Source organism: Pimephales promelas, chromosome 7, assembly GCF_988280905.1.
Source record: "Pimephales promelas chromosome 7, fPimPro1.hap1.1, whole genome shotgun sequence".
Lineage (NCBI taxonomy): Eukaryota > Metazoa > Chordata > Actinopteri > Cypriniformes > Leuciscidae > Pimephales > Pimephales promelas.
The window spans coordinates 39,927,853-39,955,518 of NC_142775.1; the positions used below are offsets into that span (position 1 = coordinate 39,927,853).

General features: G+C 36.9%; 3 protein-coding genes across 10 annotated transcripts in view; 2 read left to right on the forward strand and 1 right to left on the reverse strand.

The window, feature by feature from the left end:
- The window catches only part of gpr39 (G protein-coupled receptor 39), a 7,715-nt gene extending 1,064 nt beyond the window's left edge, over positions 1-6,651 (forward strand). The window contains exons 1-3 of one of the 5 annotated variants that reach the window (XR_016169357.1): positions 1-33; positions 1,483-3,653; positions 3,694-6,651. The exon at positions 1-33 is cut by the window's left edge and continues 1,064 nt beyond it. Coding sequence is in view for 1 of the 5 variants with exons in the window: in XM_039683666.2 (XP_039539600.2) it covers positions 1-33; positions 1,483-1,961 (512 nt within the window). In the remaining 4 variants the exon portion in view is untranslated. Of the gene's footprint in view, positions 34-1,482 lie in introns of all 5 variants that reach the window. The other 4 variants (XR_016169359.1, XR_016169356.1, XR_016169358.1 and 1 more) reach the window with 4 other exon arrangements.
- nmi (N-myc (and STAT) interactor) lies at positions 6,252-13,559 on the reverse strand. 4 transcript variants are annotated; one of them, XM_039683224.2, is made up of 11 exons: positions 13,487-13,559; positions 13,322-13,389; positions 13,153-13,218; positions 12,992-13,048; positions 12,749-12,907; positions 12,093-12,209; positions 11,016-11,181; positions 9,805-9,911; positions 8,460-8,646; positions 7,031-7,134; positions 6,252-6,928 (listed from the first exon to the last, which is right to left on the reverse strand). In XM_039683224.2, exons 3-11 carry the CDS (start codon positions 13,183-13,185, stop codon positions 6,725-6,727), a joined length of 1,134 nt encoding a protein of 377 aa, XP_039539158.2. In that variant the 5' UTR covers positions 13,186-13,218; positions 13,322-13,389; positions 13,487-13,559; the 3' UTR covers positions 6,252-6,724. The 4 variants fall into 4 exon arrangements, with proteins under 4 accessions (XP_039539158.2, XP_088989610.1, XP_088989609.1 ...); XM_089133484.1 differs by having other exon boundaries at positions 13,153-13,213; positions 13,487-13,553; XM_089133483.1 differs by having other exon boundaries at positions 13,322-13,489.
- Positions 13,560-13,713: 154 nt separating this feature from the next.
- Positions 13,714-27,666, forward strand: part of parp14rs3 (poly(ADP-ribose) polymerase family member 14-related sequence 3) — a 30,365-nt gene continuing 16,412 nt past the window's right edge. The window contains exons 1-8 of the mRNA XM_039683223.2: positions 13,714-13,885; positions 14,901-15,082; positions 16,433-16,469; positions 16,572-16,736; positions 18,044-18,283; positions 20,138-20,374; positions 23,577-25,594; positions 27,493-27,550. Coding sequence (XP_039539157.2) covers positions 13,714-13,885; positions 14,901-15,082; positions 16,433-16,469; positions 16,572-16,736; positions 18,044-18,283; positions 20,138-20,374; positions 23,577-25,594; positions 27,493-27,550 — 3,109 coding nt within the window. The remainder of the gene's footprint in view (positions 13,886-14,900; positions 15,083-16,432; positions 16,470-16,571; positions 16,737-18,043; positions 18,284-20,137; positions 20,375-23,576; positions 25,595-27,492; positions 27,551-27,666) is intronic.

The window sequence follows — 27,666 nt, forward strand, 5'->3', positions numbered from 1 at the left end:
AAGCCTCCCGCAAACAGTCCATCCTCTTCCTCGGTAAGACACCGTGACCTCTCTTCATTCTTTGTCTCACTGGCTTTATTTCAACAGTGCTTTATACAGTGGAAAAATAACAGAATCGATGACGCAAACTTCATCAAATATGAGGCAAACACAAATTCAGCTGTAATGAAGCTCTAAAAAGTGATTGTAATTTTTTGTGTAAAGGAGTAGTTCACTTTTAAAAAAACTTTTGCTGATAATTCACTCGCCCCCATGTCATCCAAGATGTCCATGTCTTTCTTTCCTCAGTCGAAAAGAAATTAAGGTTTTTGATGAAAACGTTCCAGGATTTTTCTCCATATAATGGACTTCAATGGGGTCCAAACGGTTCAAGGTCCAAATGAGAGTTTCAGTGCAGCTTCAAAGGGCTTTAAACGACACCAGACGATGAATGAGGGTCTTATCATGCGAAAGCGAAACGATCGGTTGTTTCAAAACTTATTCCAAAAATGTAACTTTTCTAAGGACAAATGCTAGCCTTGCACTATTCTGTGAGGCGCGTTTGTAACGTCATGTGATGCGTAATTATGTTTAAAAGGTCACGGGCGACGTAGCCGGAAGTACAGAGTCAGTGTTTACAAGTTGAACGTGCAAACTAACTCAAACGCCGTTTACAAAAAAATGAATTAAAAGGTAAAACAGCGATGTCGGACGATTTTGATTCTGTACTTCCGGCTACGTCGCCCGTGACCTTTTGAACGTAATTACGTATTACGTGATGTTACAAACGCGCCTCACAGAATAGAGCAAGGCTAGCATTTGTCCTTAGAAAAGTTACATTTTTGGAATAAGTTTTGAACTAACCGATCGTTTCGCTTGATAAGACCCTTATTCATCGTCTGGTGCCGTTTAAAGACATTTGAAGCTGCATCTGAAACTGTCTTTTCGACCTTGGACCGTTTGGACCCCATTGAAGTCCATTATATGGAGAAAAATCCTGGAATGTTTTCATCAAAAACCTTAATTTCTTTTCGACTGAGGAAAGAAAGACATGGACATCTTGGTTGACATGGGGGTGAGTGAATTATCAGCAAAAGTTTTTTCAAAAGTAAACTACACCTTTAACCTGACCTAACCTTACACAAACATGAGCTCATTCTCTCTGTCAATCAAGTCCACTGAGAGACTATGGGAAAAGTGACAGGAATTCAGACTCATTTTAGTGAGCCAGATCATTTGGTTCAGCTCAGCAATAAGAACGGCTCTTTCACTACAATAAAAAAGGGCTCTTGATTTAAACCAGGCCCTAATAGCCATTTCCTTACAAAATGAGTGGTTATTAGACATTTTCGAGTGCTCTGGAGTAGGACTGAAAAGTTGCATCACAGTAAAGATCTTTGCAAACTCAAGGGAACCTTATTTGTAATTCTACATTTGTATTGTATCTGTTCTGGATCCTGACATGTTGATTCTCTCCTCCATGTCTGTGTACGCATCTGTTAGTGCTGATCGTCTGCGCTCTGTTCGTGTGCTGGATGCCAAACCAGATTCGCAGGCTGATGACAGCAGCGTTGCCCAAGTCATCGTGGACCGCGAGCTACCTGAAACACTACGTGAAGCTGCATCTGGTGGCCGACAGCTTCTTCTATCTGAGCTCGGTGTTGAACCCGCTGCTGTATAACCTCTCCTCACGCCAGTTTCGCTCTGCGTTCTGGCAGACACTCCAGTGCCGTTTGTCTCTCGAGCACGTCAACAGAAGGACACTGGAAAGCAGTCGAGTCTCAAAGAGCTCCAGTAACACCATACGCCCCCTGCTGAGACGATCGCTAAACCGCATACGGACAGTCGCCAGCGACCTATCGACAACTCCATCGACAGAAGAGGGACAAAGTGCTCCGAACCCCACAGAGCGACAACCGGCCAGCTCTGAACCACAGGAGGAGGAGAGAACTCAAGCCACCACACTACCTGACACTAACTGATGAACAAACTGAAGACTGCTGACCACTAAAGACTGCTTTACAGCATGCTGGTGACCACTGTAAATCACTATAGACCACTGTATATCACTGTAGACAACTGTAGGTCACTGTAGACGACTGTGGTCACTGTAGACCCCTGTAAACAACTGTAGACCACTGTATGTAGACCACTATATACGACTGTAGGTCACTGTAGATGACTGTAGGTCACTGTGAACCACTGTAGACCCCTGTAGACCACTGTATGTAGACCACTATATACGACTGTAGGTCACTGTAGACCACTGTAGGTCACTGTAGATGACTGTAGGTCACTGTGAACCACTGTAGACCCCTGTAGACCACTGTATGTAGACCACTATATATGACTGTAGGTCACTATAGACCCCTGTAGACCACTGTATATCACTGTAGACAACTGTAGGTCACTGTGAACCACTGTAGACCCCTGTAGAACATGTAGAGCACTATAGGTCACTGTAGATCACTGTAGACCCCTGTAGATCACTGTAGACCCCTGTAGACCCCTGTGGACCACTGTAGAACCCTGTAGAACATGTAGAGCACTATAGGTCACTGTAGGTCACGGTAGACCACTGTATGTAGACCACTGTAGTTCACTATAGACCCCTGTAGACCACTGTGGTCACTGTGAACCACTGTAGATCACTGTAGACCCCCGTAGACCACTGTAGACCCCCGTAGACCACTGTAGACCCCTGTAGACCACTGTAGACCCCTGTAGATCACTTTAGACCCATGTAGACCCCTGTAGAACATGTAGAGCACTGTAGACCCTTGTAGACAACTGTGGGTCACTGTAGACCACTGTATGTAGACCACTGACTGTAGACGGCTGTAAGTCACTGTAGGTCACTGTAGACCACTGTATGCAGATCCCTGTAGACCACTGTAGACCACTGTAGACAACTGTAGAAGACTGTAGGTCACTGTAGACCACTGTATGTAGACCACTGACTGTAGACGGCTGTAAGTCACTGTAGGTCACTGTAGACCACTGAAGATCATTGTAGGTCACTGTAGACCACTGTAGGTCACTGTAGACCACTGTATGTAGATCCCTGTAGACCACTGTAGACCACTGTATGTAGTTCCCTGTAGACCACTGTAGAGCCCTGTAGACCACTGTAGACAACTGTAGAAGACTGTAGGTCACTGTAGACCACTGACTGTAGACGGCTGTAAGTCACTGTAGGTCACTGTAGACCACTGTAAGTCACTGTAGGTCACTGTAGACCACTGAAGATCATTGTAGGTCACTGTAGACCACTGACTGTAGACGGCTGTAAGTCACTGTAGGTCACTGTAGACCACTGTAAGTCACTGTAGGTCACTGTAGACCACTGAAGATCATTGTAGGTCACTGTAGACCACTGACTGTAGACGGCTGTAAGTCACTGTAGACCACTAAAGATCATTGTAGGTGACTGTAGACCACTGACTGTAGACCACTGTAAGTCACTGTAGGTCACTGTAGACCACTGAAGATCATTGTAGGTCACTGTAGATCACTGTAGGTCACTGTAGGTCACTGTAGACCACTGTATGTAGATCCCTGTAGACCACTGTAGACCACTGTATGTAGTTCCCTGTAGACCACTGTAGAGCCCTGTATAGACCACTGAAGATCATTGTAGGTCACTGTAGACCACTGTTTGTAGACGGCTGTAAGTCACTGTAGGTCACTGTAGACCACTGAAGATCATTGTAGGTCACTGTAGACCACTAAAGATCATTGTAGGTGACTGTAGACCACTGACTGTAGACGGCTGTAAGTCACTGTAGGTCACTGTAGACCACTGAAGATCATTGTAGGTCACTGTAGACCACTGTATGTAGACGGCTGTAAGTCACTGTAGACCACTAAAGATCATTGTAGGTGACTGTAGACCACTGACTGTAGACCACTGTAAGTCACTGTAGGTCACTGTAGACCACTGACTGTAGACGGCTGTAAGTCACTGTAGACCACTAAAGATCATTGTAGGTGACTGTAGACCACTGACTGTAGACCACTGTAAGTCACTGTAGGTCACTGTAGACCACTGAAGATCATTGTAGGTCACTGTAGATGACTGTGGTCACTATAGACCCCTGTAGACCACTGTGGTCACCGTGAACCACTGTAGACCCCTGTAGACCATTATAGACCCCTGTAGATCACTGTAGACCCCTGTAGACCACTGTAGACCGCTGTAAAAGATGTTGGTCACTGTAGACCCTTGTAGACAACTGTAGGTCACTGTAGACCACTGTATCACTGACTGTAGACGGCTGTAAGTCACTGTAGGTCACTGTAAACCACTGTAGATCATTGTAGGTCACTGTAGACCACTGTATGTAGACCCCTGTAGACCACTGTAGATCACTGTAGACCACTGTAGGTCACTGTAGACCACTGTAGACCACTGTAGATCACTGTAGACCACTGTAGGTCACTGTAGACCACTGTAGACCACTGTAGGTCACTGTAGACCACTGTAGACCACTGTAGGTCACTGTAGACCACTGTAGACCACTGTAGACCACTGTAGGTCACTGTAGACCACTGTAGGTCACTGTAGACCACTGTAGACCACTGTAGGTCACTGTAGACCACTGTAGACCACTGTAGGTCACTGTAGACCACTGTAGGTCACTGTAGACCACTGTAGACCACTGTAGGTCACTGTAGACCACTGTAGACCACTGTAGGTCACTGTAGACCCCTGTAGATCACTGTTGTCAGTAGATCACTGTGGAAAACACTACCACAGCAGACCACAGTAGATCACTGTAGAAAACTGTAGACCACTGTAAATCACTGCAGACCACTGCAGATCACAGCAGACCAGATGGTTTAGAGTTTTTAAACTTTAATCACAATTCAGGACATGAAGCACATGGGTAAAATGTGAAGAGTGAGGGACCAAGAAACTGTAATCATAATGAACCAGGAAAAGCATAATACAATAATAAGAAATAATAGTGATGTTTCTTGAAAAAGTATTTAGTCAGAATATCTGGCTATTTCTGAATGACTTTCAGTAGAGAAAGATGCAGTTTACCACCAGAGTCTACCTGACCCATGTTAACTAGCAGCAAAACCACTCTTTAAAACCTTTGGAGTTAACAGGGAAGCTCAGATTGATAAGATGTCAGTTTAACATGCATTCTAAATCATTACGTCTTTTAGAGACATCTTCTAAACATCTACTTGACATCTGACAGGAAACGTCCGATAGACGTCTCGCAGATGAGCAAACACTCTTAAAAATACGTCTTCCAGATGTAAATAGCACATCAAATCACCTTTGGCTAAGCCACGCCCTAGAATGTAGATTGACCAATCACAGCGCAGCCAAGAACGAGCTCCCACAGATGTCCGACAGTTTTTCACAGCACTCCATTGACTTTCAACACAGGCGTCTCATATTTTTGGTTTTGGCAGGCTATTACCGTCGTAGTTTTATCCAAAATATGGTTAAACGTTGTGCCTGGGGCATTTGTAACACAGATACGCGTTTCCCAGAGAGGTTGGAGGGGGGTGCCCGTTTTTTCCCTTCGCCAAACCGAAGTAAAATCCTGACAAGTGTCGTGTTTGGATTAACGTTAAACTGTGTGGACGTCCTCAGTCAGCTAAACCCCGCAAAGATCAACAAGCACATCTTTTTTGCTTCTAACCTTACTGTGAGTGTTAAGTTATACCAGTCAGACCGTTTTATAATGTTTTAGGTTATGATTTCGGTTCTCATACCGGTTGTTGATACGCTAGCTTACGCTGCTAATAAATACAACGTTATACTCGTGTAGTCCGTTTGCTTTGTAATAACGGTTATAGAAGTGAATAGAGACCTACCCAGCTTTGCATGAACAGTGTTGCTCCTGATATCACAGCCTCCGTCTCCATTAGTAGGATCTGCGGTGGTTCATTTTTTGACTGTGACCGGTAACGTTAACGTTATGCTTTTGCCTCTATTTGGATGCTGTTGTTTCTTGCGTTTCACCTGCATGTCTTGAATATATCCTCCGAACGCATATTGCAGCCCCTTTTGCCTACTTCTATCGGACGCTTTATTTGCTGATTTATAAAAGTTTGATAACATTTCAGCAGGAAGAGCTGTCACTGCATAAGCCATGCAGAGCGCAGATGAAGTTTGACGGATGTAGCAACAGTAACTAAGGGGGGCGGGGCTTAGCCAAAGGTGAATTGGCAAAAATGCCAAAACATCGGTTAATCATTAATGCCGCAGCCCACATACCCTTTGATATACCCCACATAGCCCAAGATACCCTATGAATAAACTTTATTTCAAATACAGTTCAAATACAATGCTCTTACAATGCATGATGTAATTTATTAGACACGAAACCTACTCAATAAACTTCTGTTGCAGTCATAGATGCATTTTAGGAAACTTAGGTTATTTTAAAGTAGACAATGAGGAGATATGATTGATATAATCTGAAGAATCCCACAAACTTAATGACATGTACTTAATAAGTAATGCTTCTCACTGATTCAAAGTAAAACCCGATTATTGGTGCAAACACTGCAAAAAAGAAGTATTTCTGTCTTGTTTTCCAGTACAAATATCTAAACATTCTTAATAATAAACATCAGAAAAATAACCTTGTTTTCCCTTTGAATTAAGTTTGTTTTTCTGACCCCTTTATCATTATTTGTTCTTCTTTGAACCAAAAAATACAGAGGAAGAGCATTATTTTTGCAGTGTAGCCAACTGAAAAACGACATTTGACCCTCAGTTGGCCTTTTCAATACCGTCCTCAGAGAAGAAAGCCGTCAGCTCCTTTCCATCAGGAACGTATTTTATGTTCTCAACCTCTCCTCCATAGTTACTGGGCTTCTGAAAGTGGATTTCCAGATGGTCCTGAAGATCTTCTTCATCCATCAGCCCCTGAATTCCCCCCAGAAGCACGGTGCGATTCGGGGCCCCCGAGTACGTCTGCAATGTGACGGCAAACACCATAAATCAAATGCGTGCTCTTCCTCACTGAACACGTTTCTGATGTAGAAAATGAACACGTATGTGTTGTTGAAAACATACTTGAAATTTCTTGAGCTGGTAGTCATACAGAGGAAACACGTCAACCACCACATCGCTGCCGGTGTCCACACAAAACTTCCCTCTGAGAGCCAAATTCTCCGCGACTGAAAGAGAAACCAGAAGAAGAACTATGAATCTGACAAATATTAATCTTCATAACTGAGCGGAAACACCACAAATCAGAGGAAGCATCTGAAAAACCTACAGTGGATGAATTATGACAAAAGTTCAGATCTGTACTGCATGCGTGAGACTTGCACAAGACAACCCGCGTTCACTCTCAGCCCGAGGTTCAGGCTCATTTCTTCATTATTTACATAATCTGCGACTATTTGACTTGACTTAAATGTCCAATTAAAAAAATTCAAAAGTAATTCAACCTCTAGTACATTATGCATTGTATAAGTATGGCTGGGTAATAAATTTCGATTTCTCATCGATGATACTCATTTTTACGAACCGATATCTATTCTTAAATCTCAAGAATCGATTAGTCATCCTGTTTCATTTGAATGAATGTAAACAGTCTCGCGGCTGCGCACATCCAAAAAAAAAAAAATCGCAATAATCTTTGTCTTTTGTTACTATTGATATGAAACAAAGTCTCAATTTTCAAGTTACGTCCATTTTCTTTCGAAATTCAAAAACATAAATAGCGTTTTGGCGCTGTGGCGTGAGATCGCTCTGATATCTGAGATAATACCAGTCACAGCACGAAATAAACATGAATGAGCATCTGAAAGTGAGTTAAAGATAGAGTACAACTTATCGAAATCCGTATCATGTCACATTGATTCGCTCAATCAGCGTTTCAACCGTGGAAAGACGTCAGTTAAACAGCTTGTAATTAATGTCATCGTCATATTTACCTCAGAAAACACACATAAACTCGTTAGTCAGCTAGAAAAAATAACTCTAGAGAGGAGCATTTCGCTAAATATATACACCATATTACATATGGATTATAATCTTAATGTTCTTCAATATTTAATGCATATTTGAATAAATCTGGCAAGTTTTTATGACAGCCACCATTTAAATGTTATATTATTAATGTTATATTATATTTCGTATAATCTTCTTATTATAAAATAAATAAAAGTGTAATTTAAGTGTTGTATAGCTACAAAACAGTTCATTATTACCTTCATATTAGGCTAATGAAGCCTATAGGCTACAACTAGACTCCCATAGTTTACAGCATTAGTTAAGAGATTTGATTTCCTTGAGAAAATTTGCTATTTATTGTAACTGATATCCAAAGTAATCAATATTGAATCGAAATCGAATCGAATTGTGAAATTTGTGTCAATACCCAGCCCTAGTGTATAGTATGGCATTCCTAACACAACTTCTATGATGAACACAAAACACACAATAATATTATAGAAGTTCAAAACAACATCATGATGTGAGGATAAAGACACACCTCCAGTGTTGACGAAAGTTACGCGGCCTGTGCCGTTACTCTTGTTGTACTCCAGTTTTTCCACTTCACCTCCACCTCGGCTGGCTCTAGAGAAGGACAGCTCCAGCCGGTCTCTCATTCGCTCCTCAGGTAAAGTGGGCGGGGCGTTGCGGAACTTGATGGTCTTCTTGGATACCTTGATGTGAACCTGCATGGACACAAGTAATTCACGTCAACAGAAAACATCATCCGGACACAAATCTGTGATACTACGGATGCACGGATATGAACATTTTGGCGGATAATTCTTTATATTTGAAAACCGATAACCGATATATTGGCTACGTAGGCGTATTGCATTCACTTGAAGAAAAAAAAATCTACTCTGTTTTTCTAAATTAACAAGTTAATTATCTCAGAATTACGAGATAATTTTTCATGGAAAAATAATTTTTGCTCTGTTTTTCTGAATTAATGAGTTAATATTTCATGAGAAAAAAAGTTTTGCTCTGTTTTTCTGAATTAACAAGTTAATTTTTCATGGAAATTTTTTTTGTTCTGTTTTTCTGAATTAACAAGTTAATTTTCATGAGAAAAAAAAGTTTTGCTCTGTTTTTCTGAATTAACGAGTTAATTTTTCATGGAAATTTTTTTTGCTCTGTTTTTTTCTAAATTAACTCGTTAATCAGAAAAACAGAGCAAAAACTTTTTTTCTCATGAAAAATTAACTTGTTAAAGAACAAAAACTTTTTTTCTCATGAAAAATTAACTCGTTAATTCAGAAAAACACAGCAATTTTTTTCTCATAAAAAAATTAACCCCTTTAATTCAGAAAAACAGAGCAAATTTTTTTTCTCATGAAACATTAACCCGTTAATTCAGAAAAACAGAGCAATTTTTTTCCCAAGAAAAATTAACTCGTTAATTCAGAAAAAAAAGAGCAAAAACTTTTCCATGAAAAATTATCTCGTAATTCGAGATATTTAACTTGTTAATTCAGAAAAACAGAGTAGATTTTTTTTCTTCAAGTGAATGCAATACGCCTCCGTAATTGGCCGATAAATCTAAATCCAAATTTTAATATAATTTTTGAGAGCCTGATTAAAAAAAACACAAGTCTCATTATTAAAATCCATGTCTCGAGCACACAATTATAATGATGTTTTTATTATAATTGTGTAGCCTATGTGACAGACTTGCACTGAACCGTAGCAATTTCAAACATAATAATCCATCATTTATCGGCTGTAATATATCGACCACATTTTTTTATTGTGCCGATAAGGATACCATTAAAAATGAACAGCCGATACTGATACGGTGGCCGATATAATGTGATACAATCCCTCAGTTCAAATCGCTCTACCTCAAACTTCACAGAAGGATCCAGAGTTAAAGAGTATGGCTTCACATCCATCTTGGATTTGTCACAGGTCACCGAGCACTTCGCCAGTCTGAGAATCTGCTCTGCCACTGAAAGACAAACAACAGAGACAGTGTGTCCACATTATGAGAAACATGCACTGAACAAAATTATAAACACAACACTTTTGTTCTTCATGATTCTTTAAACCCAAAAGGCCTATTTCTCTCAAATATTGTTCACAAGTCTAAAGCCCTTAGGCTGGCCTTTTATTGTGTATTGTTATTCACACACACACTATTTTTAATATGAGGGAAGAACAAAACGCTTAACTTAATGTATTTATCTGACATAATGGTTTTAGAAAAACATAAAATCTCACAGAAAAATCAAGTAGCAAAGTTAGGAAAACTTCCTACTTGCATCCCTATCTCACTAATAAATATATCACTGTTGTTGATAGATGTTCCTAGAGTATAATCACAGCATGATAAAATCGCTTTTTCTTTTTATGCATTGGTTATTGAATGATACGCATCAATTCGCACTATTAATGCTTCAAAATATCTATTAATCTGCACTGAAAGAATCATGCTGCCATTTACATTCATCTTCAATATATTTGTCTATTAAATTGTGTAGTTGTGTTTTTATTAGGGCTTTGCAAAAATTAATTGCGATTAATCGCATCCAAAACAAAAGTCTGTGTTTACATAATATATTTGTGTGTGCTGTATATAATTATTTTGTATATATAAATACACACACATGCATGTATATATTTAAGAAAATGTGTTATTCATATATAAAATATTTATATTTATATAATATAGATTATGTATTTATATAGAATTTAAGCGCAAATAATTCTTAAATATATACATGCATGCATAGGTATTTATATATACAAAATAATTATATACAGCACACACAAATATATTATGTGAACACAGACTTTTATTCTGGATGCGATTAATCGCAATTAATGTTTGCACAGCCCTAGTTTTTATGTGAAACTTTATGTTGCCATCTTGACCAGGACTCCCTGGAAGAAGAGATTTTATATTTTAATGGGACCTTCCTTGTAAAAGAAAGGATAAATAAACATCCAGCAGAACCCACGACACCAGAATCTCTTACATAAATGGATTAATGAAAATAAAACCAGAAAAAAATGCATAGATCATGAAAAAATGCGATCTTGTCGATCTTACCCTTCTCCTCCTCAAACGTGATGAGAGCCTGGCCGCCCTTCAAGCGAAACGAGGGTCTTTGTGTGACCGTGAACACAGACGCCACAAAATCCTCTCTCTCGTCTGCTTCTTCCGCCTCAAGCCCACGAGTAAACTTCACTGTTTTCACTGGGATATGGGCTTGTATCTGCATTCAGAGAGAATGAAGAGTTATTGGTCGGTTACAGACAAGGATTCATAGACATCACCTTAGATTTTGGGAAAGGACTATATTTGAGTTGAGCACACTTTGAGTTTTAGGGTAAAAAATGTATTAAATAAAGATGTGTAAAGTTTTTTTATTGGCATCGATGATTCCGTGAAGAACCTTTAATTTCCTTGGAACCACTAAGGTTTTTTTAAAGGGTTAGTTCCTATGGAGGAAATATAAGGCCATATATATCTGCAAAAGAAAACAATGTTTCGCAAAAAAAAAAAAAAAAGTTTTGCAAATAAAAAAATATTTGCAAAACATTTTTTTTTATTTGCAAAACATATATATTTTTTGCGAAAGACTGTTTTATTTTGCAGATATATATGGCCCTATTTTGACTCCATATAGTTCACCCAAAAATGTATGATGTCATTAATGACTCTTACAAAGATAAACATATCATTTAAGGTGACAGAGATTGATTAGCGGTTCTTGAATAATGTTATTTTCCAGCTAAAGTTAGTTTTGATTGATTCACTTCCGCCGAAATGATCATTTGTCATTAAATTAAATTCTCTCTAAACAGACTTGAACCCGTGATAAACGCTGATGGCGTTCACATACGCATTAAGAATTGATCCTATAGTTATGTGCGTTTGAATATATGGGTTTGTAATTCCCTACAAACCTAAACAAACTACTTGTCTTGCCTATAAATTTTGATACAGTAGTAGTACTGTATTTTCTTTGATCACTTCGGGGTAGGTACGAGAAACGAAATTTGTTAAAAATTTATTTTGGATAATTTTTAACCCAAAAGCTTTAAATTATCAAGATGTTAATTAATAAAAATAATCCCGTCAAGGGCAACAGTAAAAAACGAAATGTGCACGTTGTAACCCAACCTTGAATTTGCGCTGCAGAGAGTCACTTTCGTCCCTCTTGAGTTGAAGTTTCTTCCGAAAATCGTCACGTTCTCTCTTCAGATCCTGACAGACCCGATCAAGACTCTTCATCTCCTCCTGAAATGATGAAGGATAAACATAAATTCTCATTAGCTTTTTTCAGTTAAGAGTGCTTACCCAGCTAACAATAATATACTCTATACTTTCATTAAAACCTATATGTTAATTGAGTGAAATCATTTAATTAGATATGTAAGTGTTTCTATTATGACATATTTTCGATTAAAATATCGGCATTTAAATAGGCTTGTATATAAGTAATATAATTTTACCTTTTTTAGATAAATCTCTTTTTAACTGGTGTTATAAAGATATATATATAAAGAATTATATCAGAAGCAATTTATACATTGTGTAAAATTGTATCCAGTAGGGGCAGGCTTACCTCTTTTAATATTTGACATGTTGTGGGGCTAAATTAGCAAATGTTTCAATTTATATTTATTTACTTTAACAACTCATTGTCTGATGCATCATCCTGCACTAAACTTATATCTATTCTAAATATGTTGCTGTTTAGGAGTAAATCCACATCGTCGTTGGAGTTATCTTACCCTTGTTAATAGTTAATGTTAATGTTTAGCCTCGAAATTCACCTGTACTTCTTGAAAATCTCTATTAAATTGGTCAGTCAGTTTTTCTTCAGAATCCATCAATGCCTGAAGTTCAGCCTCGGCTTTTTTCTTTTCGTTGTCAGCTTCAGCTTTTTCCAGCAGCAATCTGGATCTTTCATTATCAGCAGACTCAATGAGATCCTGTGTGAACATAATTAATAATGAAAATGTTCGATATAGATAATTTATGATGAATTGTTCGTGAAGTTTGTGTGTGTTTTTAACCTTGTATTTCAGTAGCTCCGCCTCAGCAGCGATCATCTCGTCGTCCAGGCTGCGAAGCTGTTCGTTTTGAACACGATTTTAGACAAGTTTTTCACCAAAGCATTGTAAAATGTTAAGCTGAATTCACATAGAAAACCAAAAAGTGAGTGAAACGGACGTACCTCGCCGTTTAGGTCTTCAGGGTTGTCAGACATGTCTCAAGCGAAATCGAAAGTGGGCTAACTTATCTGAAGAAAAAAGATTTAAAGACGATGAGATGCTTGTCCAATGACTAAATTATAAGATATATATATTTAGTGAATATTAGTCACCACGTAGGCTATTATTTACCTCACAACTTCCTGATCCCGTCAATTGCCCCGTATTGATCAAAGTCACGTGAGCGAAAACGAAAGTATCTGAGGTAAAAAGACGAACCAAAACACCAAATACTTGTCCAGTGACTAAATGTTCAGATTTATATTCAGTAAATATTATTAGCCGCTTATAATTTACCTCCTAACTTCCTGGTCCCGAACTAGCCTCGTATATTGATAAGAAGTCACGTGATGAGCGAATCCTGAAGTAAAAGCGAAAGGACTTCTTGAACCCCTTCATTTATGATTTATTGCTAGTGATCTTCGTTTGACAATATGCCTGACAGTCACTCATGAGCGTTTTTGTCACAGTTTTGTGACTTTAAAAGAAAGTTAGACTACTTCTCAGCTCTTTGGAGCGCAATTATGGAAGAGAAAAGTCTGATTCTCGAGGGTTTGCCGGATGATTTTGACCGTGTGAAATCAAAAGTTGAGCTTTATTTTAAAAATAAAAGAAGATCCGGGGGAGAGATCAGGGAGATTCGAGAACATCAAGATGACAAACGAAAGGCACTTCTGATTTATATGAGTGAAGACGGTGAGTCTATAGAAACATCATAATCGATAGCTAAATCAATAACAACACTTGGGATGATATTTACTGAACTGAGCTTAATTATTTCCCCCATGGAAAAAATAAAAATAAAGGTAATCGCAATGACAGGCTATCTCTGACTTTTCTACAACAGAATTATTATAAACTCGCATGTTTTTAATTAATCTGTAATGCATTTCTTTGTGTTTACTTATTTTATTGTATTGTAGCCTACTTTATTATTAGCCTGTTATTATTATTATTATTTATGTTATGTAAAACTGATGGACATGATTTAAAATTATTCTATTCATTTGAGCAGAAAAACGAGAGATAGTGCATTCCAGCCTATGAAATTGGGCCACAAATGCATAGTTTATGTTGTATTTTTTCATACAGCGGAATAAGGAAGAAGAGAAAGAATGCAGCGTCTGAAAAGAGCTTGTCATAGATCTGGCATGTCACGTTTAAACACCAAGTTACACGTTATTCTTCTGAAAATAGTAAATCAAGGAAATTTGTAGTTAATTCAGTCAAACTGATTGATAAGTAGTATTTGTTGTTGTAGAGCAGCCTTATGATTTTAAATGATTGTTGTTGTTTTCTTTTTGTGTGGAACTTCCCCAAACCGGAAGTCCCTCCCATAATCTTAAATGTAGGCTCGTGTTTTTATGGCAAAGAAGGGGGAATATTGTGGGAAATTGGATTAAGAATGTTTCTTTTTTTTATTTAATGTTACATAGAGGATTTACTTTATATTTGTTAGGAATCCCAGATATAAACTTTGAGATAAAAAGTATGAGATAAAAACACGCAATTGTTAGAAAAGAGTAAGAATTGTGAGATAAAAAGTCACAATTATATATTTTTTATTCAGTGGCGCAAACAACCTACCTTCCAGCTTCCAGCTAAAAAAAAACAACTTTCCACGACGTTACATAACATGCATGATTTAAAAAAAGAACTGAAATTGTTTGGAAAATGAACGAATTTTACAGAGAATTCCTCTGTTTTCCAGATCTGAAGAAGGTACTTGACAAAAGAATCCATAAAGTTGATTTCAGATCTATGGGAACAGTTGAAGTGACAGTGAAACGACCAGAAGACACGAAAAGCAAAAAGATCAAACCACAAGTTCTGCCAAAACCCAAGCTGGAGAAAAGCGCTCTCCTCAAGTCACTGCCCGCTCCTGCAAACCAGGTGATTCATTTGTCTGTTGTTGTTTATGAATTATTATCATTAATACATTTGCATTACATTTAATCACTTATTTAAAGTGACAGAGAAATAGAAGCAATCAAACCAACAATAGGGCAACAATATGCAAGTGATGTGACTAGTCCCAATTAGTCTTTTTATATATATATATATATATATATATATATATATATATATATATACATAGAATAGTAATTCTGGCTGGGATGAAAGGGTAGAGTGTGTTAGTGTAGCAATGATATGAAAAACCATGTTTCTGAATGACAGATCCTAGTAGATGAAGAAGAGAAGTGGTCCAAGCACTGAGCCCTGATGCACTCCAGTAGCTATATGATGCGATATAGACTCACACATTAGACTACGAGTTTCAAAATATCTTGATTCATGCTTTTTTTGAAAGACAAGGAAGCAACGGGACATTTACACAACACAACAGCTTAATATGGGTCCTGATCGTGATTTAAAATATCAAAGAAACAAAAGAGAAATACAGTTAGGGGTGTACACTCTTAGAAGAAAAGGTTCTATATAGAACCTCAAAAGGTTCTATCAACGCTACGTATTTGGAACTCCAAAATGGTTCTATATAGAACCATTTTTTTTGGTAAAAGGCTCTATACACTCTTAAAAAAGGGTTCCTCTGGGTTCTATATAGAACCCTGGGGTTCCATACTTGGCCAATAGAACCTTTTACCAAAAAAAATGGTTCTATATAGAACCATTTTGGAGTTCCATATATGAAGCGGGGGATGGAACCATTTTTGGTTCTAAATAGAACCATTTCTTCTAAGAGTGTAACAATACCCTCATGTCACAATATGATATCATTGCGATACTCCAAGACATAAAAGGTTAACAAAACATTTACTGTTGATTAAAATACTAAATGTGATGTACATTGAGTGTGTAAATGAATAGTCTTGGACTTGGTGCTGGAAACCCAAAGCAAAGGACAATAGAGACACCAGAATAACAATATTCATGATTCTGAAGCTGAAATCAGAGAAGGCCAATTTTTACTGGCAACATCAGATATTTTACAAATTTTCCCCCATTGCATTATTGTACATTATATTCAACATTATATATAGTAGTTTAATGTAGTAGTGACACTAAAAATGTCTCGCACAGGGTGAATTATACACAATACATACAGTATCATCACTATCCACGATACTTATTGATGCATTTTTTATTGCGATTTATTGTGACACGATATATTGTGACATGTCTAAATGTGTAATTCGGTGAAGGAGTGACACATTACTGTGATTTAAAACTAGGTCAGATGAATGTTCATATACTCACACACTTCCTCCTTATTGTACAAAGGTCTCTGCAGTAAGACAGCCTGCAACAGACATTAAAGGTTTGACTATAATGCTTTTACTTTTAGTGTTTAAAAATATTCAGATTTCAAAACGTGAACAATAACACCTTGGTCGCATGTATATATTTGTTCATAATACAGACAATGAGAAGGATTCAGAAATACCAGATCTTCTAATTACCACCCCTTCATTAACTTCGGTTGATAAGGAAACACTTCAGATGTATTTTGAGCAATTTACAGAGCAATTTGAGCTAGCCAAGCACGGAAATAACAGCTGGATCCTGAAACTCTACAGCCAGTCAGGTATGATGATTTAAGACCTGGGAGTTTCCTTACTAGCCATTCATAATGAAACATGAAACAAGTTTTGCAAGTCTATTTTTGGTGCATCACTTAAATGTAGGCCTAATTAGCCCCTAGCCGTCACCACCCTTTTTGATCATTGACATTAAAATGCACTATACAAACTTAAATGGTTGTAATTCAAGAATGCTTTGGGATATAGACCTTTGGTGTATGTATGTATAGTTTGGTCTTGTTTTAAAGAAAACAATCAGCAGATTATTACTGAAGTGAAAGCACTTCAAAAAATTAAAGTATGAAAAAGTTATGGAAGTTATAATTTACAGTAAATCAAATATACTTTATTAATATATATTTTTTAATTTAAAATAAATATTTTACAAAATATTTTTTAATTACTATAAAATGAAAGCTATATATCTAACCAAGTTATGTTCCGAATTTTAAGTTGATATCACAAAAATTGAAGTTCCCATGAGATTTTGTTTAGGCGTAGTACCAAAAATAGCCACCGGGTGCCATTGAATTTAATTGTTTGCATTCTGCCATAAAAATTAATTAAATTTTTATCCAAATATCACTGTTGTCACTAAATATGGAACCTTGAGACTCAGACCTTTCTGACAATATGTGTTTTGTCAAGATTAGAAAAGATTAGCATAATAAATTATGAAAGATGATGCCCAAAAGAGGAGGGGCCTAATAAAAAAAATACAGTTTCTATGGTAACGCAACATCCAATTTCAAAACGGTTTTCACGGGATGAATTCTGAGTTCGTAAGCTTTCAAATGATACCTAATTTATGAGAACTACTAAAATATGTGATATAATAATAATAAAAAAAATATTTATATATATCATATATTATACTTTTTAGAGGACTTCTTACCTTACTTTTTAAAATATAATTTTATCTGTTTTTTATTGACAAATACGAATTATGTTTTATAATGAACTTTTAGCAATAAAAACCAAAGTTTCAATTATTAAAAGTGTGTGCGTCGACTTTTTGTGACAAAGGTCAGAGACGTCGAATTTTTTGAGGCGCACTTTTTCATATATTACTGATCATTCATAATTTGTAAGAAAAAAAAACAGTGCTTAAATATCTATTTAGGAGTCTTAGACCTTTCCAACGATATATAGTTTGTCATGACTAGATTAGGATTTAATAGTAAAGTAAATTTAGATTGCCCGTATACAGGCAAGTGACAGTTAAGAAAATTTAATGCCATTAAAAAAGCAAATCATGATGATTAGTTGTCATCTTTGAGATCAAAATTAACAATGTTGACCCTTTTCTCAGACTTCAAGAAGATTTTTGGCAAGGAAGAGCACGATATTGGTGTATCTTTACAAGTGTATAATGAAGGAGGTCTGGGAGAGAAGTCAGACCCCCGTCGCTTCATCTTGACGGGGTTTGATGGCGACACAGACTGCAAGAAAATCTCAGTGTTCATTGGCAGCTGTAGCAAGACACCAGAATACACTTGGGAGACACTTGATGAAGATGATAGGATTGTTGTCACCTTCAAACAAGATATCGGTGGGTTTGGATGGAAGTCATTGCACTTTATAGGTGTCTGTTATTGTTATTGGGACGCCTGCTTATTTTCTTTTGTCTTTGGGGTCTACTATGTAGCAAATTAGCTTTATGACTTTATAACTTGTTATAATTGATTATGAATATTTGGATCAGTTAGTCGGTTTAACTTGATGTTGCTACATTAACATTACAACCAATTACTCAATTTATCTCGTGAACACTCAATATTGGTTATTGATCAATTAATAGAAATGTACATTTCCGGGTCATGGGAGCAAGTAAAGACATGGAAATGAAGTCACCTAAGCATAGAATCTGAGCAGTCATGTCATTTTGCTTCTCCAGTAAATATATCTTGATTTAAGAATGTCTAGACATTCGTAATAGAAAACAATGAAGATCGTTGTTTTGCAGCTCATTTTAGTAGTAATTCATGATTTTCAGATCTACAGTTTGTGCTAAATCTAACCACCTTTCATCATCTGAAAATGAATCATTAATGACATTAAAACATTGAGGAGTAAAAGCAAAGATTCATCACTGCACTCTTTATGGTTCAGTGAAGAACCTTTGAACCACTAAAGGTTCTTTAAAGTGGAAAAATGTTCTTTTGAAATGTAAAAAAAAAATGTTCTTTGGGGAACCAAAAATTATTACTGTGAAAGCTCCATTTTGCAACCTTTATTATTTACACTAACGGTCAAAATTTTTAGGTCAGTATGATTTTTTATGTTTTTAAAAGAAGTCTCTTCTGCTCACCAAGGCTGAAATTATTTGATAAAAAATACAAAAAACAGTAATATTGTGAAATATTATTACAATTTAAAACAGCGGTTTTCTATGTGAATATATAGTGAAGTGTAATTTATTCCTGCGATCAAAGCTGAATTTACAGCATCATTACTCCAGTCTTCAGTGTCACATGATCCCACAGAAATTATTATAATATGAGGCTCAAGAAACACTTATGATTATTATCCATGTTGAAAACAGTTTTTTACATTTTTATTTTTAGGATTCTTTGATGAATAGAAAGTTCAAAAGAACAGAATTGATCTGAAATGGAAATTAAGCTTTTGTAACATTAATCACTACCATTCAAAAGTTTGGGGTCAGTAAGAATTTATTTTTTATTTTTGGGGGAAAGAAATTAGAAAATGCTTTTATTCATCAAGGATGAGTTAAATTGATCAAAAGTTACAGTAAAGATTATATTTTAAATAAATGCTGCTCTTTTGAACTTTTTATTCATCATAGAATTTTGGAGGGAAAAAATGGTACACGACTGTTTTCAACATTGAAAATAATAATTGATGTTTTTTGAGCATAAAATCAGCATATTAGAATGATTTCTGAAGGATCATGTGACCCTGAAAACTGATTTGTAATCAGCAACAGTAATGATGTGGAAAATTCAGCTTTCAAATTATATTTTAAAATAGAAAACAGTCATTTTAAATTATCATAATATTTCACAATATTACTGTTTGTCATTTTTTCATCAAATAAAGCAGCCGAAGAGACTTCATTTAAAAACATAAAAAAATCTTACTGATCTAAAACTTTTGCCCACTAGTGTAATTCTGTAAATGTTAATCAATAGGAAGAAAAGTGACTTACATTTGACACCATCTTCTGTCTCCATGCTCCACCGTTGTGTTTTATATTCTCATTATATTCTCAGCAAATTTGATCAATGCAAGTAATGTTAGACTGTAATCAATTAATACGTAAATAATCTCATCCGGGGCACCAAATGTGCACATAGTCAACATTAAAAACAGATGTTCACACTTCACTGTTTTACACTATTTTGACTAGTTCATTTTTCTTCCTTTTTCATTTTATCAACAGACGTGAAATCCTTTATAAGAAAATGCACCTCAAAGCAACTGCAGGGCCGAGACATCGGAGTGACGCGCATGGAGCGGACGGACTCGATCCTGGTCCAGGGAGATCTGGAGAAGATCAGTGAAGACATCCTCACCCTGTACTTCAGCAACAAGAAGAAGAGCCGAGGAGGAGATATCCAGAACTTCATCTGGATCAACAGACGGATGAGCGCCGTCATCACCTTTGGGAACTGTGACGGTAGGTTTTCAGATTAGCTGGAATAATGAAATCTTCGTTTAACACAGTACACCGCAAAAATATATAGGGATGCACGATAAATCGGCCAACGTATCGGTATAGGCCGATATATGTTCATTTTTAATGTTATTGTTGTCGGCGCAATTAAAAAAATGTGGCTGAGTGACGATTAATCGCATTCAAAATAGAAGTTTGTGTTTACATAATATATGTGTGTGTGCTGTGTTTAATTATTTTGTATATATAAATACACACACACATATATATATATATATATATATATATATATATATATATATATAAAAGAAATATTTGCATGTATATACTATATATATATATATATATATATATATATATATATATATAAATAATTTATATTATATATATATATATACATCAGGGCTGTGCAAAGATTAATTGTGATTAATCACATCCAAAAAAGAAGTTTGTGTTTACATAATATATGTGTGTGTGCTGTGTTTAATTATTTTGTATATATAAATACCTATGCATGCATGTATATTTAAGAATTATTTGCGCTTAAATTCTGTATATATATATATAAATACAAAATCTATATTATAAAAATATAAATATTTTATATATTAATAACACATTTTCTTAAATTTATACATGCATGTGTTTGTATTTATATATACAAAATAATTATATACAGCACACACAAATATATTATGTAAACAACACAGACTTTTATTTTGGATGCGATTAATCGTTGCCCAGCACTATTATATTAAATATTCATCTTTAATATTAATATTAATAATTTAATATTTAATAAAATATAAAGATTTATTAATCTTTGCACAGCCCTAATATAAATATCAATATATTATATATAAATAACAAATTTTTCTTAAATATATACATGCATGTGTGTGTATTTATATAGAGAAAATAATTATACACAGCACACACATATATTATGTAAACACCAACTTTTATTTTGGATGAGATTAATCGTTGCCCAGCACTATTATATATACATTAAAGCCGATAAATAATAGATTATTTCCTTCAGCTAAGACACTTCACTGTTCGACATGATGGTTTTGAATTGCTTAAAATATGTTTGAAATCACTATAAAAAAGGGAAAATACATTTAAGTGCTGTTAGGGGTGAACAGTTGAACACCCAGAAGCAGATATGACGAATGAAAACCCGGGGTCATAATTATAATACATTAAAGAAAAGTTTAACTGAAGATAGTTTGCAGTTTAATCAGCAAAAGTCAGCTTTAAGACTCCCACGGGAATTCGTAGGCCGCCCACACACACACACACACACACACACACACAGCCAGCAGTTATACTCTTCACCAAGGTCTAAGCTACGTCCATGCTTCAGGACGAATGATTCTCATTGGCTAAGAAATAGATAAACATAGTAATTTTCCACACATATAAAGATAGACTGACGCATATCTCCATCGAATATGCTAACACAACTTAGGCACGTCGTGACCTTCGCGGTCGCAGATTTGGGTTGCTGGACGCCAGCATGTCCAGAACAGCAAATCTCCAATAATTCCAGCGGTTCCTTAACCTTTCACCAAAAGGACTAACACACACACACCGACACACAGCTTTTCCAAGGTTGGATTTGGCCAGGCTCTAACTATAAACAGGACACTTTTCTCAAAACATCAAGATAATGTGTTCTTTCTCTCAAGGAGAGCTACACTTTAGAAAGGCTTTAACAAAAAAAACTGTCCCTTAAACTATTGGCTTCAATGTCTCACGGGAATTCGTACGAATCGGTCGTGAGATTGTGTTGGTTTTAACACTTTGAAGGCCTTTCTCAAACACAAAACAAGTCCATATTTCATTTTCATTCACATATCAAACACAGACATTGGAGAATACATGAAAAGAACATTTCAGTACCGTCCGTCACACTGGTAACTTCAAGAACAAAGTAAAATCTCACATATATTTTAACTTGTGATATTTAGAAGGAAAAATATTGAACAATACCTTGATTATAATCACTCATTACATATTGAAGCAGCAGTAAATTCCAACATGCGCATCACAAATCTGTCATTTATGCTATAAAATTAACTACCGTATAAAAGAACAGCATTATGGGACATGGATTTTAATGGAATAAATACTGTAACAAATGTATTGCTTATTGTTAACTAAATGAACATTATTGTATTTTTATTAACTAACATTAACCCCTTGACTGTCACCATTATATTTTTAAAACAATCTAAGAAAAGATTTTAAGTAATATTGACAAACTATATATAATTTGAAAGCTTACAATCTCTAGTTTCCATATTTGGTGACTGATTACAGAGGAGCCATAATTTATCAATTTGCAACAAGAATATTTTCATACTCCTAAGGCATGTTCAGACTTTTATTTTGAAATAGTAATGAACATGAAAATTCATGAAAAAAAGGTAGAAACCTCTGTTTGTTTTCATGCGAAGAGTTCAAAAAATTGCATCCATTCAATTATGTTAGGTCTGAAAATGTTTTAAATGTAAAGAAAAAATAATAAATTCACCATTTGTGATGTGGCAGCGAGCTATAACGCACATGTATGTTCTTTGTATGTGTTTCTTAGAGGTTGAATTCATATCAAAATCTGCCAAACTTCCCATACTACTTCTGAATAGGATCTCCACTTCATAAATTGTGTGAAAATAATGGTTCAGATCACTCAAAACACATATGGAAATGGAGGCACCCTTATATGGGCAGTAATGGAGTCTGGTTGTGCCCTAGTGGAAGCGTTCGGTACTGCGCCCAAACAAAATCTCACTGAAAGCTCATTTTTTGAGATATCAACCTAAAATTTTAAACACAGCTTGTTCAGATTTTTGGCTTTGATTTTTCTCCAGTTTTAGAGTAGCCCAGGTTTTGAAAATATATATTTTATATAAAATATGAATAATTATTTTTATAACTCAAACCTCTATAACTTTTTTTCTTTTTCACTTTCTTAATTTATTTTACTTCAACAAAAACCTACCAAATGTCTTCTTTAAAACGAGACCAATCTTGCATCTATCTTCCAAAGCATTCTTGAATTACAACCATTTAAGTTCGAAATGTGCATTTCCGGGGGGAGGGGGGGGGATCATATTGCTCATTGTTAACTAATGAACCTTAATGTAAAGTGTTAGCGAATAATTTGATAATTTGACTGTCTCTTCTATTTTAATAGATGCACATGCAACGGTGGAACAGAAACACAGTGTTTGCGGCACAGACGTTCACGCTTCACTGTTTTACTCGAGTTTGCAAAAGGCTTTAACCGGAGAAAAACACACCCTGACTGACATCACCACAAAAGTCAAAGTTTCGGCCAGCGAAGGTCTACTCCGATTCTTCGAAACCAATGAGCGTTGTAGAAAACAACTGGAGAGCGACGCCAAACTGCTTCATGCCAAAGTTCTCATCGACAGTGAAATTATTCTAGAGATGGACGTCAATAAAGAGTCTCTGACCGCCATGCAAATCGCACCAACTTGGGAGTCGAAGATATTGAGAGGAGTCGAGTCGTTTTTGAGTGGATTCGACACAGAAGAACTGAAAGTAGAGGACGACGTCTGGAGGAAAGTTGAAAAGGACTGTGACGCTCTCGTCACGGTTGATGCATCGCTCTCGTTTGAGGAGCGCACCTCTAAAGTCGTAATTTCTGGAGTGAAAGAGCAGGTCAGGATCCTTTCGGATAAAATCAGGATTCTCCTGAAGAACGCCGCGTTTGAGGTCGAAGTGGAAAGAAACACGATCGAAGCAACAATTCAACTAGACTGCATCGAGGCATTCGATCTAATAAAAGAGCGCGTACAGTCCAAACTAGGACAGGTGAGTCTATCCCACGATGAGAAACGGCATGTTATCTCCCTCAAAGGTTTGAAGGAGAACGTAAACCCAGTGGAGATTCTCATCAAAAACGCACAGAAGAACATAATCACGCACCGGCTGAAGCTTTCCCCTCATCTGATTGACTTTCTAAACTCGCTGGATCTCCTCAAATTTGAGCAGGACAACCAAATCCCAGCTAGATTGCTAAAGCGAACGGATTTTTTCTGGATTTTGGTCGAGAAGGAAAACCTAAAGGTGGCTGAAGATAAAATCGGTGAGATTCTCAAAGAGGAGGTCATACAGATTTCTCCCGATCAAACCGGTGTGACGCACTACCTCAGGAATCTTCAGGACGAAATCAAAGACATCAGGATCGCACAATCAAACGCGCAGGTTGTAATATGCGGGATTTCTAACGCAGTCGCGGATGTTGCCGGAAAACTGAGGCGATATCTTGACAACAAGGAACCAACGACTGAAAACGTCCCTCTTAGATCCGTGCGAGAGGTCGAGTTCGTGGACTCCTGCCTGAATCTATCCGATCTCCCTGAATTGAAGCGGCTTGGCGCGTCCGTACTTGCTTACAAAGCGGCGGATTCTCCTTGTGTGAGGGTCACGGCGCCGAAGGAAAACATTAAAGACGCCGCGGACGTCGTACGGCACGAGCTGTCCTCCATAGTCGTGGAGAAGCACAAGTACGGCAAAGCAGGGGAAGCGAAAGTTCTGGAAAAGCACGAAGACAACGTGAAGACCAAAGCCAAGGAGAAGCAGTGCAACCTGTATTTATCACGACAACAAGAACACACCGTCGCTCCTCCGAAGAGCTTCACGCACAAAATAGGCGATTTGGTGAGTCTGAGCATCGTCGAGGGAGACCTGCACCACTTTACCGCCGACGCGTTGATATGCACGATGAACGGAAATCTCGATTTTAAAAACCCCGCGGCTCAGCGCTTTCTCACGTTTGGAGGCGACGCGATTTCAGAAGTGTGTCAAACTCCCAAGAGGGAAAAGCAGAGTCTGTTACCCGGAGACGTGCTGGTCAGCGATGCCGGCAAACTCAACGCCGAGACGCTAATCTACGCCGTGCTTCCGCTGAAAGGTCAAGCGCTGGACTCGCACTACCTCCAGGCGTCCGTGAGAAACTGTCTCCTGAAAGCCGAGGGAAAGGGATGCGTGTCCGTCGCGATGCCGGCGTTTGGTTGCGAAACCTTCGGATTCTCCGTCAGAGAGAGTTGGGTGGCGATGCGAGCTGCCGTACTGCAGTTCTGCTCCGAGCGTCAGGATTCACGTCAAAATAGCGTTAGAGATATCAGCGTTGTGGATTCGGATGAGAAGATCGTTGAGGAGTACAACGCTCTGATCCAGGAACAAGTATGATCCCCTGCTAATTTACTAACCTAACCTTAAAGGAGTACTTTTAAAAAAACTTTTGCTGATAATTTCCTCACCCCCATGTCATCCAAGATGTCCATGTCTTTTTTTCTTCAGTCGAAAAGAAATTAAGGTTTTTGATGAAAACATTCCAGGATTTTATTCCATATAATGGACTTCAATGGGGACCAAACGGTTCAAGGTCCAAAAGACAGTTTCAGTGCAAACTTTTCAAATGTCTTTAAACGGCACCAGACGATGAATAAGGGTCTTATCATGCGAAACGATCGCTTATTTCAAAACTTATTCCAAAAATGTAACTTTTCTAAGGACAAATGCTAGCCTTGCTCTATTCTGTGAGGCGCGTTTGTAACGTCACGTAATACGTAATTACGTTCAAAAGGTCACGGGCGACGTAGCCGGAAGTACAGAGTCAGAGTGTTTACAAGTTGAACGTGCAAACTAACTCAAACGCCGTTTACAAAAAAGGAATTAAAAGGTAAAACAGCGATGTCGTACGATTCTGATTCTGTACTTCCGGCTACGTCGCCCGTGACCTTTTGACGTAATTACGTATTACGTGACGTTACAAACGCGCCTCACAGAATAGAGCAAGGCTAGCATTTGTCCTTAGAAAAGTTACATTTTTGGAATAAGTTTTGAAATAACCGATCGTTTCGCATGATAAGACCCTTATTCATCGTCTGGTGTCGTTTAAAGACATTTGAAGCTGCACTGAAACTGTTATTAACTGTCGTTTGGACCTCGGTTGGACCTGGTTCCCATTGAAGTCCATTATAAGGAGAAAAATCCTGGAATATTTTCATCAAAAACCTTAATTTCTTTTCGACTGAAGAAAGAAAGACATGGACATCTTGGATGACATGGGGGCGAGTAAATAATCAGCAAAAGTTTTTTCAAAAGTGAACTAATGCTTTAAAGGGTACATATCATGCTTTTCAATCATTCATTTTTACGTATAAACCTTGTGGTCTATATAAAACATAATATAGACATAATATAGGGTCTGAATTCCTCATTATTATAGCTCCACAAGCCCCTTTTCTGATGTGCGTCTGTGAGCGACCCGTTTCGAAGCGGCCCCTCTAAATAAAAAGGAGATGCGTCACACCCCGCCCCCTCTCCAGGTCGATGAGTTCACGGTCGGTTCAACTCCCCCGTTCGGCCATTATTGTAGTTTGATTAGAGATATACGATTATATACGATACCTTCAAAGAACATTTTTAGTCACACGTTAATAAAATGTCAACAACAGAAGACTTGTCCTTCAAGCCTTACATATTCGAGCCAGAGCGAGCGAATGTTTGAGAATGTTTGAGAATGTTTGGATATTGGTACTGGAAAACAAGATTTATTTATTCATAATTTTACACCATGTCATCATCAAAGGCTATATTCAAGGCAAACTCTCTTAAAATACTGCAAAATATTGATCAAATATTGCAATCATATTACAAACAAATAAAACAACAAAAAAATAATATTATTAATATATAACGAATATTTTGCCAGAAGAAACCTGTGTAAAAATGGCCATTAATGTAATGGCCTAATATAATTTAAAGCAGGAAATTCCAATAAAATATGCAAGGAACACTCACAAAAATCATATAACGGCTTTCCATAGATAGTCTCTTGTGTGACCAATTTGACATCTCGCATGTCTGGTCATTTCTATTCTCTAAATGGTTTGGGCTTTCATTTATAACTGGATTCACTTCATATAATTTGTTATGGAGACTTTTTGGAAATGTACGAACTCGGTATGGGTTTAATCCAGGAAAACAAGACTAAAATACTAAGGAAGAGAATCATTATCATTTTTAATCCTTTTTTTTTTGTATTGATCACCTACTGTATATTTTATTATTAACAGGGATTTCCTGACATCCCACTTCAATCCCGGAAGGTTAAATACGGATCAGACAAAAGAGGTACCATAAATTAGTATAATAATTAGTATTAACATATTTTGTATGCATGTCTTCTTGCAAGGTCATGGGTTCGATTGCAGGAACTAATACAATGTGTACCTTAAACGCATTGGATA

Excerpts from the sequence above, each read along its gene's own strand:
- nmi (XM_039683224.2), bottom strand. The coding sequence starts at position 13,185 with ATGTCTGACAACCCTGAAGACCTAAACGGCGAG. Across the intron at positions 13,049-13,152 it reads CTGAAGACCTAAACGGCGAG|CTTCGCAGCCTGGACGACGA; the intron begins GTACGTCCGTTT and ends CAAAACGAACAG. Across the intron at positions 12,210-12,748 it reads GAGATTTTCAAGAAGTACAG|GAGGAGATGAAGAGTCTTGA; the intron begins GTGAATTTCGAG and ends TCATCATTTCAG.